General features: G+C 43.6%; 1 protein-coding gene and 1 non-coding gene across 2 annotated transcripts; both read right to left on the bottom strand.

Annotated features, from left to right (window-relative positions):
* Positions 1 to 2: 2 nt before the first annotated feature.
* PTCD3 (pentatricopeptide repeat domain 3) lies at positions 3 to 17,544 on the bottom strand. The gene is made up of 24 exons (XM_036382926.2): positions 17,424 to 17,544; positions 15,790 to 15,839; positions 15,094 to 15,133; positions 13,985 to 14,030; positions 13,120 to 13,188; positions 12,572 to 12,676; positions 12,072 to 12,195; positions 11,301 to 11,419; positions 10,850 to 10,920; positions 10,453 to 10,540; positions 10,308 to 10,368; positions 9,943 to 10,025; positions 9,164 to 9,308; positions 8,524 to 8,574; positions 7,553 to 7,636; positions 6,592 to 6,620; positions 6,216 to 6,319; positions 5,428 to 5,506; positions 5,246 to 5,336; positions 4,520 to 4,605; positions 3,434 to 3,582; positions 2,533 to 2,574; positions 1,483 to 1,641; positions 3 to 913 (listed from the first exon to the last, which is right to left on the bottom strand). Exons 1-24 carry the CDS (start codon positions 17,513 to 17,515, stop codon positions 835 to 837), a joined length of 2,046 nt encoding a protein of 681 aa, XP_036238819.1. The 5' UTR covers positions 17,516 to 17,544; the 3' UTR covers positions 3 to 834.
* On the bottom strand, positions 10,093 to 10,234 carry LOC118686777 (small nucleolar RNA SNORD94). The gene has a single exon (XR_004980235.1). It is a non-coding gene; the product is annotated as a small nucleolar RNA SNORD94 (small nucleolar RNA).
* Positions 17,545 to 17,555: the final 11 nt, after the last annotated feature.

The following is a 17,555-nucleotide window of genomic DNA, read 5'->3' as shown; positions in this document are numbered from 1 at the left end:
AATTCACTAATGTGATTTATTAATTTGTACAGCATTAAAAAAAAATGAACCCATGTTTAACTACAGGATATGTACAAAACTGGTGTAAGAGCAGATCCTGTCCTGGATTTCTGCCCTGGTAGGTTTCTTGTCAGAGCTTCTTGCTCTGCTGTAGTTCTAGAACACGAGGTATTTCTACCAGAAAGGTAAACTTTGGTTCAACCAGTTTTTGCTCAAGGATTATCAGAATACAGCCAGCTTTTTAAGGTCAGCCATTTATTAGATAGAGATAGTCTCCAGCTGTACAAAGTATAATTTAACATCTAGACTCCAACCTGTCCCAAAACACCAAAAGGATGAGGAATAACACCACAGGTGCTGAGTATTGCATTACTTCAGTGTTTATATACAGAATAATCCTGGTATTTAAGTAGTTCAGCAGTTAGATGGAAAGGAGTTACATCTGGTGCAGGGTCCAGTGACAGGAGGCCCACGAGAAGTCGTGCTGGAGCTGTGGAAGTCTTGTGCCTGCCTGAGCAGCCTCCAGGGTGCAGAGCATCCCTCCACGCTCAGTGATGCTGTTTATGAGAATCCAGCTCTTGCAGGGGTGCTGGGGAGGAGACATGGGGCAGCCCTCGCTGTGTCCCACAGTACCGAGAAGATTTAACAGCTCCAGCTGGCCCATGAGGACGGGGTCTTGCCAAGCAGGTCCCGTGTCAGAACACTCAGAGCGTTCATCAGTGCTGCAGCACCTCCCAGAAGCCATTCCTTCAGTAATTCCACTCATTCCAAAGCCTCCTGGGATCATGGCAACAGTTGCTCCCAGTTTTCCCAAGAGGAAGGGAAGAGGGACAGCTACTCACGGTCACTGTCACTACTGTCACTGTCACTGTCGCTGCTGTCACCATCCCACTTGATACTCTCCAGTGCCTTCCTGTGATGTCAAACAGATCAGTCATCAGTCACTGTTGTGACTTCTGCTTGAAAAGAGAGATCCCCAAACACAAGGCAAACAGAGAACATTATGGGCTGTCTAATGCCTACTGTCCTCAAAGGGCAAGTGCACCCAGCATTTGGTGGAAGCACATCCTCTTGGGAAAGCCAACTCCTTCAGCCCTCCTCCAAGTGGCGAGCCTGCTGGCCTGGCAGCCACATGCAGGGCCATCCTCTGTACCACCCCCCTGCTTCTACTGGGCTGCAGCAGTGCCTTCAGGCAGCCAGACCCAGCCAGGAAAAGATTACAGGAAAGAAAGGCAAGAGCAGGACTGAGCAGCGGATAAGGCTAACCCCACCATGGGAAATTCCCTTCCCTCCTAGGTGGGATGGATACAGCATGGAATCAAAAACTGAGGAGCCATTTCAGTCCTGGAGTCAACACACCAGCACATCATTCTTAAGCCAGTTGTCTGCTCCCTTGTCAGAGAAGCCTTTCCAAAGGCATTGCTCCTCCCAGACCCTGCCTACTGTACCCCTTCAGCAGGAACATGAAACATTCCAACTTACTTCTGTGTTTCAGAGAGTTCAAATTCCTCCTCTGTTCTGCTTTTCAGCCTTTGAGATACAGGAAGCCCAAGGGATGCTGCCAGCTTTACCATCTTAATTGCCTCATCTGGACAGTTGGTCTGCTTAGCACAGTTCAAGAACTCGTCCATCACGTTGTCACTGCAAAGGCAAATGGGGACTGTTCTCAGGGTCACAGGAGAGGTGCCCATTAATTTACAGCCCATGCTTTAGAGAGGGAGAGAAGGTGACATCTTCAGATCTACCAGTTCATCTCTCTGCTCCAGCCAGGAACTTCAGCTCTGGTACAGAGGGAAGGCTATGTGGGAAATTTGGCAACTTCTGTCCCAGCAGAAGAGAGCAGGCACAGAGTGCCACTAGGTGTGTAGCCTTTGGTACCACACACCCTCATGGTGTTCACTGGGGCAAGCTCCAACCTAATTTAAAAAAACTCCACACCCAAACAAAACCCATTACTATTCCTTAAAAGTTGTGTTCTACTTCAAACAATTCCCTCCTCCAGAATCCCAAGACAAGCAAGCTGGTGTAGCCTAACAGGGAAGCACCTCAGATTTAGCATTTGACTTGATAAACTTGTCTTCAGAAATCCAGGCACCTCTGAAACACCTGTGCTTGGTTAAGAGCATACTGGAGTATTTCTGAGCATGTGGAAATCAGATGTGAGTCCTACTCAGATTGATTTGCACTGCTGGGTTCACCAGTGGCACTGCTGCTCTCCATGGCCCAGAGCTTCAGACACCAACCACTTCACTCCCTCCCACTTTGTGCTTTCAACATGTTTGAAACATGTATTCCAAGACAGAAAGCTCTTGGAATATTTCCACTGGATAAATGAACAGCCATGCTCACAGGGACAGGCACACATTCATGTTCTGGAAATAAATGAGCTACTACTATCAGTTACAGCTGGAGGCTGGACTACCTGACCTTTAAAAGTCCCTTCCATCCCAAACTATTCCTTCATCCCTGAGCAGAAATTCAGGATCTCAGCCAAGGGGAGACTCAGTAACTGAAGAACCTAAAAATACTTACGTGGGAATCCTATTGATTTTCTGGAAATGCTCCATCATGTTCCTGTTTAAAAGAAAACAAAAGAATAATTTTAAAACTACACATAACAGGAACAGACAGATATTCAAATTCCTGGATGAGCCTCCAAGAGGTTGAAACACAGGTAAGCTCAAATTCATGAAACAATCTTCCCCATGGATCTCATGCTGTATACTTGCAAATGCAATCTGTACCAGCTAACCTCACTGATTAGTTTAACACAAAGTATCTTCAACTCTGCAGAAAATGGTAAGTGTAGCTGGTGGCAATTTGCTTTTAAAATACTACATATTTTTAGTATTTTAAAGACTCCTTTGTTGCTACTTCTTTGTTTCAAATGAATCACTGTACACTGAACATCTGTATTTAAAAGAAAATGGCTCAGAACCTTAAGAAATCAGAGGCTAGATATTTTAACCTGTATTTCAAGTTTAGAGCATGTAGGACAGTAAATTCTAGCTATCAGAGTTGTAAAAATAGCCTATTTGGAGTTTTAATTAGGACTGCTGCTAATTAAAAATTTAATTAAACTAATTAATCTCTTTATCAGTTTGAATTCCAAAGAGTTCTAAAAATCAAGAATGGCAAGTTGTGGGCACTCAGCAGTGCTCAGGGCAGTCATTGTCAGACCACACCTTGCCATAAGCAGCTGTACAAAGCCCTACACCAGATACTAAATTAGCTTCTAAATCATTTTTAAGACAGACAACTGTAACTTGGTGTCAAGAAGGAACAATAACAAGGGAAAAATCCCATCACATTCCCTGCAGGCTTTATCCCTTCCCTTTGTCTGCACTGGCATCCCAAGGCCTAGGTTTGCTTTTTGTGATTAAGCCTTGAGTTGCAGGTCAGCAAGGCCAGAGCTCAGAGAGCCCACACGTACCAGGCATCCTGGGTTCTCCCAGCCCTGGCAAACAGCACCACAGCATGGCCCAGAGCACTCCCTGTCCACTCCAGCGGGACCTGCCCTGGCCCAGCAGGCTCATGCACAGCTTGGATTTCTTCAGCACACTTGGCAAATGCCAGCTGAATCTGTGAAAACATTGTGCTGTGAAGAACAAAACCTCTGAAATTAACAGAAGCTTTTCAGGGTAATTTCTCCTGCAGCTCCTATAGGTTTGCTCTGTATGTGATTTAAATTTGTGAATTAACAGTTGTTATGCTGGGAGACAAATCTGTCACTTCTGTCAGGATGGCTGTCCCCCCTAGGCAAGCTCCAAGGTGGCTTTGCAGGGACAGCTGTGTTCACCTTCAACACTCTTCAGCTTGAGAAAGCAATTACTGCAATGAAGTCCTTGGCAAAAATCTCTGGATTCTGCCATGTGCTTCCCCAGAGATATGGCTGGTTGGGCTGCATGATTTCTCCAAACCCTGGTAAGAAGGGATCATGCTGTGGTAATTTGAGGTTTCTTTGTAGGTTGAGGACAATCCAAGTGGTTTAGCAGGCCTGGATAAGCTCACATGGATCTGGAATCTACAGTGGCAGATGCACTGGAACTGGATCTCCAGGACTGACCAGGGATACAGCATTTACCTACAGTCTGGGGAGACACCACTACTCTCTACTGAGCTTCTGTGCTGATTCTGGCTGGGATAGAGTGAAATTTCTTCAGTTTCTTCTTTCTTATTATGGGGCTGTATTTTGTATTTAAGATGGCAAGTATGTTGATAACACAGGGATATTTTTGTTATTGCTGGGCAGTGCCTAAAGAGCATCAAGGCTCCCCCACCAGGGAGTGGGCTGGGGGTGCACAAGGTGTGTGGCACAACAAGGAGTTGGGAGGGGACACCTCTGGGACACCCTAAGTGCCCAAGGGATATTTCAGACCACAGGATATCATGCTGAGCAGATAAAGCTGGGGAAAGGAGGAAGGGGGGATACACTTTTGCCCCCACCATCTCACAGGGGAGGAGCCAGCAGGTGACTGTGTGGGGCTCAGCTGTTCATGGGTGTTATCAGCTTCCTTACCTCACTGGGGTGCTGGTCCCTGCTCATCAAAGACAAGAACTCTTCCAACAGGTCTTGTCTCCTGCTGAACCCCAGCTGTTTCACATCTGTTTAAAGAGAGGCAGTAGTTGGTAGGTGTGACCAGTACCCCTCTTCCCAAATCCTGGCAAAGTGGTCAGCACAATTTAACAAGGCAGAACCATTCTCTGTGACTGAGTTGGTCACATTTAGTTCCCTTTCTTTCCCTTCATTATCAGATCCTGTGCACCAAATACACAAACTAATCTGATTTCTTCTTCCCTTCCCTGCTGGTCTCAAGATTTCTGGGTGACAGCCCAACTACTCCCCTTGATAATGGCCCTCAAGGTCCCCTGCACTGACCAGCCTGGTGGTGGTGATGACCCTGTCACAGACCAGGGAGGGAACATGACACAGAGCACTGTCTGTAGCATCAGTTACCAGTCCTCAGGGGGAACATGGACCTGAACTGCTGCTGGACAGTAAGGCCCACAGCCAGAACCCTCCACCACCATCTGCTGAGGATTAAGGAGTGACTAATTTTCATTTTTTGGGGGGGCTAGATTAAATCTTATCCAAGGATCTGCAGAGGGTCCAGGTGATTCAGTACCACAGGCAAGCAATGCACCTCATCATGGCTACTCCAGCCAAAGGGAAGTTTCCAAACTTTGCACTGCTCCTGGCATTTGTCAGACAAAGTGCCTATGAAGCCATGTGGCCATCACTGACCTTCCCAGACTGAAGGGATCACTTCCAGCTGGTTGGCTGCATCTAGTGCTTGAAGGAGGTCCAATATATTTTTAGGAGATGGATAGAAGAGCTGATGAAGGAAGAGAGTAATTTCAGTCACCTGTGACTGCTCCATTTCTCCATGGAAAAGCCCTGCAGCCCTTACCATGGTGCACACTTACTGAAGATGATGCTTCTTTGTACCACTTCAACACCACCTCAATTTGTTCCATCATGCACAACAACGAAAAGAATTTTGACCTAGAGAGAAAAAAACATCCTAATTCAGTGATGATTAGATCAAGCAAACTATGAAAGTACCAGCAAATGATGGTGTGCTGATCAGATCTGTATTGCACATCAAGGACATTTCACTGGTTGCCACACTCCATGCAATCAGAAAAGCAGCAGTGTTTCTTACAACAGCTCCAGGCTGACACTAGATTATTGGCAGAACTAATCAGACCACTCTGTTTTAAAATATATTTAAAAAGCATTAAAGATTAAAAATCTTCCTGCCTGATGCCAGTTTTAAGGTACCTGAATCTGTCTCAAATGCAACTTTTGGATATAAGAACTGAACTAAATTTACCTTGTTACTTTTGCAAGTTCATAAGACAAGACCGAGTCCTTGATCCAGTGCACTGTCTGGGAAAACATCCCTACACAAAGAAACGATGCTGTTTTGGTGTCACCTCCAAAGCTGCCATTCAGGGTACACAACAGAATGGCAGAACCCACAACTGGTTGTTCTAGCTGCTGGATGGGTGTTGAGATAAACTGATGCTCCAAGACACTGGATTTCAGTTCACAGGCCACAAACTGAAAATAAATCCTAAGCAATCACTGCTCTTGTGAAGGATCTAATTCCAAACTGGACACAATAACCAGCTGGTGCTCAGTGTCTGAATCCTAGTTTGTACTGAAGCTGACAACAGCACAGAAGATGCTGAACCTCCCCTTCACTCACCAGTAGCTGTTTGACCGATCCACATCCAAGAATTTCCAGTTGTCTCCCTTCTCCAGGGCCCTATTTAACTGATAGGCAAGCTTGATATCCTTGAGATCACAGCACTGCAATAAACCACATTTGGAAGCTGTTACCAGATGTAACTCACAAGAGTCACAGAGGTACATGCACATATCACAGGCATGCAAATTACCAATTAGGGAGGGGTCAAGCAAAGAACTGCAGAATTATGGCAGAAAGGAGGAGGTGATGAGCACAGATGAAAATGGGAGATACTGAAAGCTAAACCTTATATGACAGGATGCAAACTCACAGGCAATTCCCCAACAGCTGGAGGGGCTCAAAGGAATTCTGATGGCAAGGAAGAGGCACTTACCACTTGCATGGCCGTGTTAAAGAAGTTGGCTGAAAGGGAGCAAACAAAAGTGTGTTAAAATCAAGCTTCCAAGGAGACATAAACCACTCATTAACCCACCCTTCCAGAGGATGGATGAGGTATATTCAATAAGAAACTCAATCTGGAGCTCAGTTTGACAATTTTGCAGAGCTCTTGGCTTTCTTGGTAATCTTTGGCATGGCATAAATTGGGTGGGGATTTTTATACACTTCTAGCAACAACTTAGAGCACAGAAAGAAACATTTTAACACATCTAACAGGACAGAGGCAAAGGAAGGAGGGGTACAACAGTCTGACTATTTCCAGGAATCCTTCCAAAGACAAAAAAGCAACCTGATGAAGAGTGGCTTTCAACACTCCATTAACACCACTTTGTCTAGAGATCTTTCTTTGCCATAACCCATCTTCAGATGGAAGCTGCATCTGCTTCCAAACCTTCAGAAAGGTTTAGGAACTTCCCAGGGCAAAGCTGTGGACATACAGATGGCAGAAAGAGCCAGTAACACATGGGATGTTCAGGATATTCCCCTCCTACAGACCCCCACTCCAGTTTCCCATGAAGCTGTATTTAATGAAATTTTCTCAACAGGATTAGGAAGAACCAAAATAGGAAAACTCACACCACACTTACAACAAAAACCTGCTATTCACCTGATGTACATCATTTCATGAAACTGCTCCTCCTTAAACTGCTCTTGTAAATAACCCTAGGATTTTTTATCACATGGACTTAAAATGCTCATTCACACAAGCTACACACCTACTTTCATACAGAAGACAGTGCAGCAATGCACAACACAATTCCCAACACTGGAATCTGCCCTTTGTCTCCAGAAATACCAGCAGGGACTGAGAGAAGCAAGCTGCATGCATTTATCCTAGCCTAGTAAAACTACCTGACATTCACAGGTACCTTTTCACCCAAGCTTGAAATCCTTACCATCATCAGGGTCCTGAGCAGTGAAACTTCGCTTTTCAACCTCATTTAAAACCTCAGAGATGATGTCTGATGACTGAGCTTCAACTGTGGGACAAAGAGACAAACAACATCACATCTCAGTTGTGCCAAGCACTTCCTTGTGAAGAGCATCAGTCTGCAAATACAAGATGAAATTGGGAACAAGCAACATAATTTTAAACAAATGTAACTTCCATGGTGCTCCACACCAGCTGCAATTTAATTTGCTCTAAAATTTGCCCTGCTAATGCAGATTTCCACATCAGGAGGGCAGATTCAGAAAGACAGAAGTGCTTTCTAACAAGGAATCAAACAGGCCTGGAAGTTTGTGTGTTAGAAGGTTGAACTAGAAAAAACGAAGTATTTATACTTTATATAATATACTTTTAAAGTGTATTATATAAATACACTATATTTTATATAAACAAATAAACAAAAATTTAAAAGGGGGAAAACCAAAACTAAACAAACTCCCAAACTCCAGAACCAAACCTAGAGAGACTCCAGAGCAATTCCTTTACATTTCTTAAAACACAAGGACTGTAGTTATGGCTACTTTGCCTATTCCCTCCCTATAGCCAAAAGTCTGTGGGCATGGGATCTTAAGCAGTTGGGTTCCTGTTTCTGACTCAGCTGTTTTCCATGACAATTCTAATGCACAGAAGAACTGCTGCAGGAAAACAAACTCCCTGTGAGTGGCACAATATGAAATCACACACACTGTGGTGAGACCCAGCCTCCACAGTGACTGAGCAGCTTTTGCTCTCTGTATGAGGTTATCCTTTTTTGTCACCCAAGCAGAATCAGGCAGCACAGGGAACACTAAGATCACACCCACTACAGGTTGTCTTTCAGTCCATAAGTGAACTGCCTTCACCCATCACAGTGAAAAGCATCAATCAGAGCAGCTGCTGCACGAGGCACATTCATGGCCAAGCCGGTGGTGCACGTACCCCCTCTGTAATACACCGAGAGCAGATGGTCATAGGATGCAAGGCTGGGCTCTGGAAAACAAAAACATTGCAGTCACTGCAACACTCCTGAGGAGCTTTGTGCCACTGCTCTAATTCAGGCTGCTGCTCCAGTCAGGCAGCATGCATGAATTTATTCTAATATTCCTCCCTGCCCACCCTAATGCTGGGCCAGACCTCACCACACACACGACTGGGAGAGGTGATATCCAACACTGTTCCACCAGTTGGAATCCTATTTCTATGGGGGAGCAGCCAAGCTTCCCTGCTTTAAATTAAAATCAGAAATACTTCACAGCTAATTTCCCTTTTGCACATGAATGCAATCTTTAGCCTATCAACAAGCATGTTACTGGGGCAAAGCACAGCCCACAGGACATCAATTCTGCAGATATTCTCTGTTTCTGCAATACTTATTTGGAAGGAAAAAATCATCATCTAGATCAAAAGGTTTTTTTCAGAGAGATGCAGATCTAGAGACCAGAACTGGCTTAGGTGGCTTGTGAAGTACATCCCCCCTGGAGTCAGGAAATCACCACCATGTTGTGTGGTGCTGAACTCCTACGTTAAATGTTCTGTTCATCATAATCACTGCATATAATAAATACTCTGGTTCTCTTACCTATATCAAGTGCTTCCATTTCCTTTAATACAAATAAAGACATAGCTCTCCCCACACCACCACATCTTCTCAGGCTCTTCAGTACAGAATTAAAAGTCAGCAGAGTTGGTTGCACTTTCTGTTGAGCCATGTGAGTCAGGAAGTCCTTAAAACAAAATTCCCAATTCCTTAGTGCTTCACATGTTTTGGATCACAGTTCAGCTTTCATGTGGTTTATACATACATTTCTCACCACCTTCAAGTGAGCTACTCTCCTTTAACTGATTATTTAATCAGTACTATCTAATTTTTAATGACCAAAACCCAAGGCTATGTTACATTAGAAAATGTCTTGGAGAACTGTGTCTAGAACATAATAGAAAATTTTTATAGTTACATAATATTTTTCTTTACTGAAACTCAAAAATTCCATTTCTGTCACAACACCATGAATTAAAATTCAGAGTTTTTATCTAAAATTGTTCATTTATTTTATCTCCCAGAAGTAATTTCCCAAATTACTTTCTATCCAGGCAGTTCCTGGATCAGATATGTTCTCACAAGGCAAATAAATCACTCTGCAAAGGCAAGACTGGATTTTTCACATTTGCCATTCCTCCACAGTTACCTTTTCTGTTTAAACTACTGTACTTCCTTTACAGCAGAGATTAGTATCTGGGGACAAAGTTCTTGCTTTTGGTCTTCCAACAACTGCAAAATTGTACTAATAAGGCAGACCCTTATTAGTAAAAGGGCCCACTCTTACCACTTCCCCACCTCTTTTGCTCTACCCTCCTTACCTTGGCTAATTCCCATCTTTCTACGAACCTCTCCTTTAGATACGGGACTGCTCTGATCAGTGCATTGAAGGTGTGCACATCAGCTGGAAAATGTAAGATAATCCATTTTAAATGGCAATTTATAGCCTACAGGAAAGAGTTTGTTCTAGCATGGCTCAGTTTCTGGCAAAGTCTCATGCAAACCTGTCTCCAGTGAGCCAGCCACACGCCAGCTGCACTGGAATTCCCAGTTTGCATTCAGCTCCCATGATTCAGCTGAGGTCCGTACCCCTGCGCCAATCATCACTGCCATGAACAAACACTCAGTGCCCAACAGGGGCCTGCTCTGCTCAGGACACCACAAAGCACAGCCAGGAGACACTCACCCTTGTGCCTTTCATTCAGCAAGTCTATGTACATGTCATAAGCTTTAGAATAAGCCCCGTGCTGCAAAAACAAAAATAATCCATCTCTGAGTATGTGAGATCTCAAAAGCTGAAAAAATCCCCCAGCACTGAAGAATGACTTTACCTTCACCATCCCACGGATCATTGTGCAATAGGAGTGTGCATTCCTCTCTGGCATTATCTTAAATATCCTTTCAGCATGGTTGTTCTCCCTAGAACCAATGAACAAGATAAATATTCAAGAACCAAATAAAAGATACTCTTAGGAGAAGGATTCAACATGCAGAACAACATAAGGGCTGTACCCCCAAAGACTGACATTCACATATCACACTTGTGAACCTTGAAACTATTCTACAATCACCTACTAGATTTCCATGAACACTTTAAAAGATCAGCAAACACAGGTTTATTTAACAAGTAACACCTCTGAGTATGGGCTGCTAAAAGACTTAGGTCTATGAGAACAATTCAAGTGCACAACCCATGGAATATGGGAATATTGGCAACATTTTCTATACCTCCATCTGGGGCCAGACTGTGAACCTCTTCGAAATTGTCTCTTTGGAGCTTTCTGTTCTGAAGCATCCACCTGGGGAGATTTTTGCAAAAAGAAGTTCCTCAGAGTTAAATTGTGATTTAACATCAAATGACATGACTTGCTAACAGAACTGAAGTTCAGCAAAGTTCACCAAAGGTGACTTTTAATGTGTTATATAAGAATAATTTCTATCATAACATTCAGGAAGCAACAGCTAGATTGAGAATAATGTTTATGTTATTAAACATATTAAGAGCTTTACACAAACTACTGTTGCTACTAGGTCAGTCATGGATTTTTGTAACAGAAATATGTCCTGGGAATGTTGACTGCATCTGATCCACCTCATGGCATCTCCCAAAAATCTTGATGTCACCTCGATATACTCCCAACTATGTATGAATAAATAAAGATCAACAAGTTTTCCATACCCCTGGTTCTTCCAAATCCTCTTTTTCTTCCTGCTCTTTTTCAGGAGTAGGTTCACCATCTCCGTAGAAGCATAACAAATCTAGCAGGCTGTTTGTGGTCTCCAGAGATACAGGGGTACCTTTAGAAAATGACAATTTATGACAGTCAGAGAAAGTGAACAGCTCATCACTCTACAGCCATAGGAGAAAATCTGTGAACACCACTTTGCTCTCTTCCAACACAAAGACATTCTCTAGCAAGTCCCTAACCCTGCTGTGACACCAGTACTGCCACAAACCCAGTCATCACAGGAAACAATTTCAACACTGAACTAGAGTATGTTTTTCTACTGAAGCCACTGAAAGAGTAGAGTTTTCCTGATCAAGTAGAAGGAAGTGATAGCTCTCAGCCAGAACTGTGAAGCAGCACAAGCCCAACACAGCATCTGAAATTTCTAGTGCTTTTCATAACTTCTCCTAGGATACATCCTGCTGTGAATAACACTCTGCATGTTTCACTTTCTATGAAACATTCAAAATGAAATAAAGTATTTAATATGCTTCCTCTTCAAGAAGCCAGTTGTTCTCCTTATCACCAAAGTGACATGTCAGACAAGCAGTGGCTAAGATTCTCCAGGAATTCTAGAGAATTCCACTTCATCAGACCAGAGTCAGTTGTGAAAGAAGCAACAGAGTCACAAAATTGTCTCCATAGCCTGTGGCAGCTACTGATGTATTTTTGGCCCAATTTAAGTAGAGCTCCAGCACAGAACCTGGCAGGTGACCACATACCTGCCTGTAGAAGCTGATCAAACATGTCCACAGACTCCTTCACCATTCTGAGATGGATGCGCTCCCTCAGAGCCTCCTCGCTCACTCCTTCAGTCTGAGGGGTCAGAGTCTGGGGCATCAGGCACTAAAAGCAAACAGAGGTCACAAGCTCAAACCTTCTCTACATATCCTTGCTCTTCACCCAATACACTGCTTGCAGCCTAACAACAGCAGTCCTTTTGGTGATGAAGGACCACACACATCCTCATCCCTCACTTTCTGCCAGGAAGGAACACCTAAAAACCACTGCTTTTCTTACTTTTATCTCACAAACCTGATATGATACTGAATTCCCAAGGAAAAATGTCCACTACAAAAACATAATGGAAGTACAGTACTGTGTTCATACTGTCTGCAAAACAGTTTAAAAGTTATCCTTTTATCTTAGTTTTAGACCAGTCCAACAGTAGATTTCAGTGACAAAGCACAAATACAATCAAAACAAAGAGCAAAAAGCTTACTGGTACGTTGGGCTCTGCAAAAGTCTTGTCAAAATACTGAGGAAAGTTCTTTATGATGTATTTTGCAGCATTTCTCCCAGACTCCTTTGACAACGAATACAGACGCTGCACAGAAACGAGACAGAACAAGATGGAGAAATACACAAATTACAAGGCTGAGAATTAGAAAAAGCATTTTATTTAACAATGAACATTCTGATGGGATTAAATTAAACTCATGTATAATTTTCAACTTACTAGAATCACAGGGACAACATTCCAGAAAAACATTCTGGTATTCATGCCAGTATAAGAATCTCTATTCTTTAAATGCCATTGAATTCTACTTCCTTGTTATTTAATCAAGAGACACAGTTCAGACATCTGAAATGCTGCACTACTACCTCAAGCTCAAAAACATCTCATTTTAGAGAGAAGAGAAAATTCTGAAAGCAATCTGATACCTCATTTTCTTTTGTAATCAAAACCAGGCTTCAATTAGGTAGGAGTATTCACAGCCTCGACAAAGGCAGGAGGGAGCTACCAAGGAAGTGTAAGGAAATACCTACAGAATTAGCTGCATTTCTTGGCATCAGGAAAGGGTCATCCTGGAACATGTAATGAGCAGCAGTAGGATCCTGTAGAAAGAAGAGCCCAGCAATGAAAAGTTTATAGTCATGTGCACAGGCACAACACACTGCCTCATGGAATTAAAGGCACAAGGAATTTTTTCATCATAACCATCGCCCATGCACATTTTGCAGAAGTATCCTCTTGTTCAAAAAGAGGAAATAATTCAAAAATATGTTTGGAAATAATTTAAAAAATGTTTCCATTTTACATACACCCTTGCAGGCTAATAGGGTGACAAAAGGGTCCTTTCTATAACATATCAAGCAGTAAGTGCCCTGCAAAGTAGGGCCCCAAGTGCAACAGTCTTGGGAAACTGATGGGACATGGCAAGTTTTGATTCAATTCCCAGAATTCAAGTTAGATGGGATTTAAGAACAGCATCACAGCATTTCCAGGTTTTGCCCAGCAAGAGCAGATACTCACTGCACTTTTGAAAGCTTTTCTGGACTGAGATTGGGAAGGACATTCTGGATTGGGAAGGAACTGGTGAAGGAACCTGCTCCCTGTGTTAGTGAAAGCCTTACCAAAGCACTGCAGCTTTCTCTGGTAACTGAGAATGAGGCTTTAAGGACACAGCACATGAATGAGGCTTTAAGGACACAGCAAAACACCCAGAGCCAAGGGGAAACATGAATGAGGCTTTAAGGACACAGCAAAACACCCAGAGCCAAGGGGAAAACCCCGATGTGAGAGTTCCATCTCTCATTTATGGCCAAAGTAGAAATTAAAGGGCTCCTGAGCACAAGGGTGTTGCACAGAATGCACACCCTGCCCCATCTCCATGGCCACAGAACCACTCACCCTGTTGACAGTAGAAGCCAAGGTCTGGAGCACGGCGAGCTTATCCCTAAGCACAAAGGAGTTGGGTTAATTCTCAGCTGCAGACTTTGAATGCTGTGCATGACTTTGTTTGGAGAACAAGCACAGGATTATCTAACCCACAAGGATTTTCAGTTCTAGGAAATAATGGTTTTGCTGCACTAAGAAAACATCACTTCTCACAAAAAAAAGAGAAAATGCAAAAACGGCCTCAGTTTTTAAACAACCCCAGGAAAAAAAAAGATTTTGAGGAAAACCAGAAGACCATCAGTTTGCAGCTATTACTCCTGCCCTTATAATACATTATCAAAGAAAGATCATGGGGGAGAGACACAAAAGTAACTCCTTGGAATGCTGCTCCTAGAGCATCTCCAAGGGAGATATATATATATATATATATATATATGTGTATATATAGTCACTCTTCAAGACATGACTTTGCAAGAAAAAATAAACCAAACCAAAACCAGGTATCTCAGGACTCCTGTGCCTGTGCAACCTCAAGACTTTGGTTGTTTCGAGCAAAGAAGGAAAGGCCAATGAAAGTGTTTAGGTGAAGGTGGCCTTACTTTAGGTTTACATGCTGACACCATTTGGCCATAAACCTAATTTTTGCTGTACAGTCATGCAATTCTACCTTAAGTGCTCCCAACAAAATAGGTTTTGTTCAGTTGTGTGATCTCCAAGGAGGATTTATTCAGCTAGTTATCAACAATCAAGTTTTATTTTGCTGAAGAAACACATTCACATGCAAGCAGCCTGGTAATAAGCTGATCAAATAACCTGAACTTGGTTATAGAGATCTTTAGCAGATGTGATCTTTTACAAAGGTATAGAACCATGGCTTAAAAATGCAGTTGTTGTATGTGCTTTTAAAAGAAATGCCAGGAATGCAGTGTACATAATCTGCAGAGAGAGTAAGAATCAAGAATATTCACAGAGCTCCAAATCAGCAGGAAAACCCCTAGTGGGACATTGCATCAAGGAATACAGGAACTTCAACTTTCTTTTTCAGTTTTGGTGGACAGACTAAATTTAGCTGTCAAACACCAATTTTTTTCCAAGTGAAGATTCCAGAAGTAAACACTCACCATGTTTTCCTTCGGGGGAGCACAATTTCTTCTTGAGTTACTGTGAGAAACAATATTAAAAAGCTCATTAGAAACAAAGAGATGCCCAAAGAAAATTTTGACCCCATAAGCTGTAGCAAGGTGGGGTCAATCCTTCTCCCAAGTGATTGGATAAGTGCAAATGGCCTCCAGTTGCAGCAGGTGAAGTTTGGATTGGATATCAGGAAAAAATTTCTTCACTGAAAGGCTTGTCAAGCACTGGAACAGGGGAATGCTGGAGTCACCATCCCTGGAGGATTTAAGAATGTTGATGTGGCACTTGGGGACGTGTGGTCTGGAGGTGCCTTGGCAGTACTGGGTTAAGAGGTGGACTCCACTAACTCAGAGATCTTTTCCAATCTCAGCAACTCTATATTCTACAAGAATTGATGAGTTAAGGTGATCCAGATGAAAGTACTCAAACAAGGATTTTAAAACCACAGTCTAACATAGGCTCATGGAGCTGCACAACTCAGTTCATGCTCTTGGAGCATGGAGCTGATGGGTGATGAGGTAAAGAATCAAGTTAATCCAGGAAACTTATGCACAATGAAAACAGGGAGAGAGAAAATCCAAGGAGGGGAAAGAGGGTGTTTACATCATCTTTATCTCCTGATACACTGTATTCTTTGGAGATTAAAAAACATATGCAACCAACCAGCAATGAAGACATCTTACCTTGTGAATTGCCCACAGTCTTCCCCAGAGCAGGACTACTCGAAGAGCTCCTGTGAACAACCAGGGGTTTGAATTTATGGCAGTCACAGCAATACAGCAAATGTAGAGCAGTGAAATTCCATACTACAAGGTTAGAATTAACTAAAAGAGAGGGAACTGGAGTGCATTAGAGTAACTGGCAATGTTGCACTGTTATTAACTCCAAATTATTACCATAAAACTTATATTTGATATTTCTTTTAAGGCCCTCGTTTCAAGAGACTAGAGGCTGTATGTGAAAAATTTTACTACAAAAAAATCTGTGATTATTTAATATTGGGGTACAATATTTTTAAAATAGTTTTCACAAACTAGTGCATCTTATAAAGAAAATCACAGACATGAATCAGAAAAGACCTTTTTATGCTTTAGAGACAGGATCACGCTGAAAACAGTGCTTAAAAAAAACCAACTTTAGACACAAGTAGTGTTCACAGAAGGAGAAAACCCAGAGTAATGATGCAGGTGAGTCAGCCCTGGTGAGATGCAGATGCCCACATATCTCTACAGAGCTGCAGAAGCTCCTCACAACCCCACAGCTGCAGCACACTCAGACACATGGACTCACTTTGCTGAGTACCACAGAGCAGCTGCTTTGTGCTCACTGCTTCGAAGTCTTGCTCACCACCGTTCACATTTTACTGCTTTCAACACAAACTAAGGCTTATGCTAAAATGTTTGTACTCCTTTTGCTCATGAAGCAACTTAACAGCAAAGCTTTACTGCAGTCCTGGCCTTCAGTGCCTCCACAGTGACCTTGACCCTGAGGGAGAGGCTGTTCAGGTGCAGCCACAGCTCTGTGCTTTACCGTGGCACTGCACAATTCCAGCTGCTCCGGGGAAGTCTCACAAACTGATTAAATAAGATGTTGCCATCCCAAAAATAAGTAATGATTACCCAGCCCCTAAACAAAACCATTACACAGAATCATGGAATGTTAAGGTGTTGGAAGGGACCTTTAAGATCTTGTTCCACTAGACCAGGTTGCTCCAAGCCCCATCCAATCTGCCCTCGAACACTGACAGGGCTGGGGCATCCACAACTTCGCTGAGCAACCTGTGACTGTGCCTCACACTCCTACAATAAAAAATTTCTTCCCAATATATAATTCCAACTTCTCCTTTTTCGATCTGGACTCATTATTCCTTGTTACTCCTATCACTACAATTCCTGATGAAAAGTCTCTCTCTGGCTTCTTGGCAGAGCCCCTTCAGACACTAGAACACAGATTTGGGGTCTATATGCAAAATTCCCCTCTCAGGCTCAGCAGCCCCAGCTTCCTCAGCCTCCAAAAAGCGCTCATCCGCTTTTTCGTGAGATTCACCTCTAGGAATCGCTTAAACGCTCGAACTCTCTCCCGGGGAGGCTCCGAGCCGCCCTAAACCAGGAAAGATCCCGGGAAAGGCGTTTAAAAGCAGACAGAAGCCCCACAAAAGGCGCTCCCTTCTACCACGCCGCCTCGACCACGCCGAGCCACCGCGCACTGCGCCTGCGCGGCCTTTCCCGCCTCACTCCCCACACACCCAGCACCGCCCGCCCGTCGGTTCCTCCCCGGTGCTACCGCCGCCCGTCCCTTCCTCCCGGCGGTCTCTCACCGGTAGCTCTCCCCCCCGCCCGGGAGGCGGCACCGCCGGCCCAGCCACAGCGCCCGCTGCCAGCAGCCAGCCCCGACCCGCCTGGCCGCCATGGCCCCGCGCTGGCCTCTGGGAAAGCGGACGGCACCACTC

This window comes from Molothrus ater, chromosome 4 (genome assembly GCF_012460135.2).
Source record: "Molothrus ater isolate BHLD 08-10-18 breed brown headed cowbird chromosome 4, BPBGC_Mater_1.1, whole genome shotgun sequence".
Taxonomy (NCBI): domain Eukaryota; kingdom Metazoa; phylum Chordata; class Aves; order Passeriformes; family Icteridae; genus Molothrus; species Molothrus ater.
The sequence above is the reverse complement of the archived record's forward strand: the minus strand, read 5'-3'. Positions and strand labels throughout refer to the sequence as shown.

Coding starts and splice junctions, on each gene's coding strand:
- PTCD3 (XM_036382926.2), bottom strand. CDS start 17,515: ATGGCGGCCAGGCGGGTCGGGGCTGGCTGCTGGCAGCGGGCGCTGTGG. Junction 7,637..8,523: donor CTCGGTGTATTACAGAGGGG/GTACGTGCACCA, acceptor TTTGTCCCACAG/TTGAAGCTCAGTCATCAGAC. Junction 4,606..5,245: donor GATCCCTTCAGTCTGGGAAG/GTCAGTGATGGC, acceptor CTCTTTAAACAG/ATGTGAAACAGCTGGGGTTC.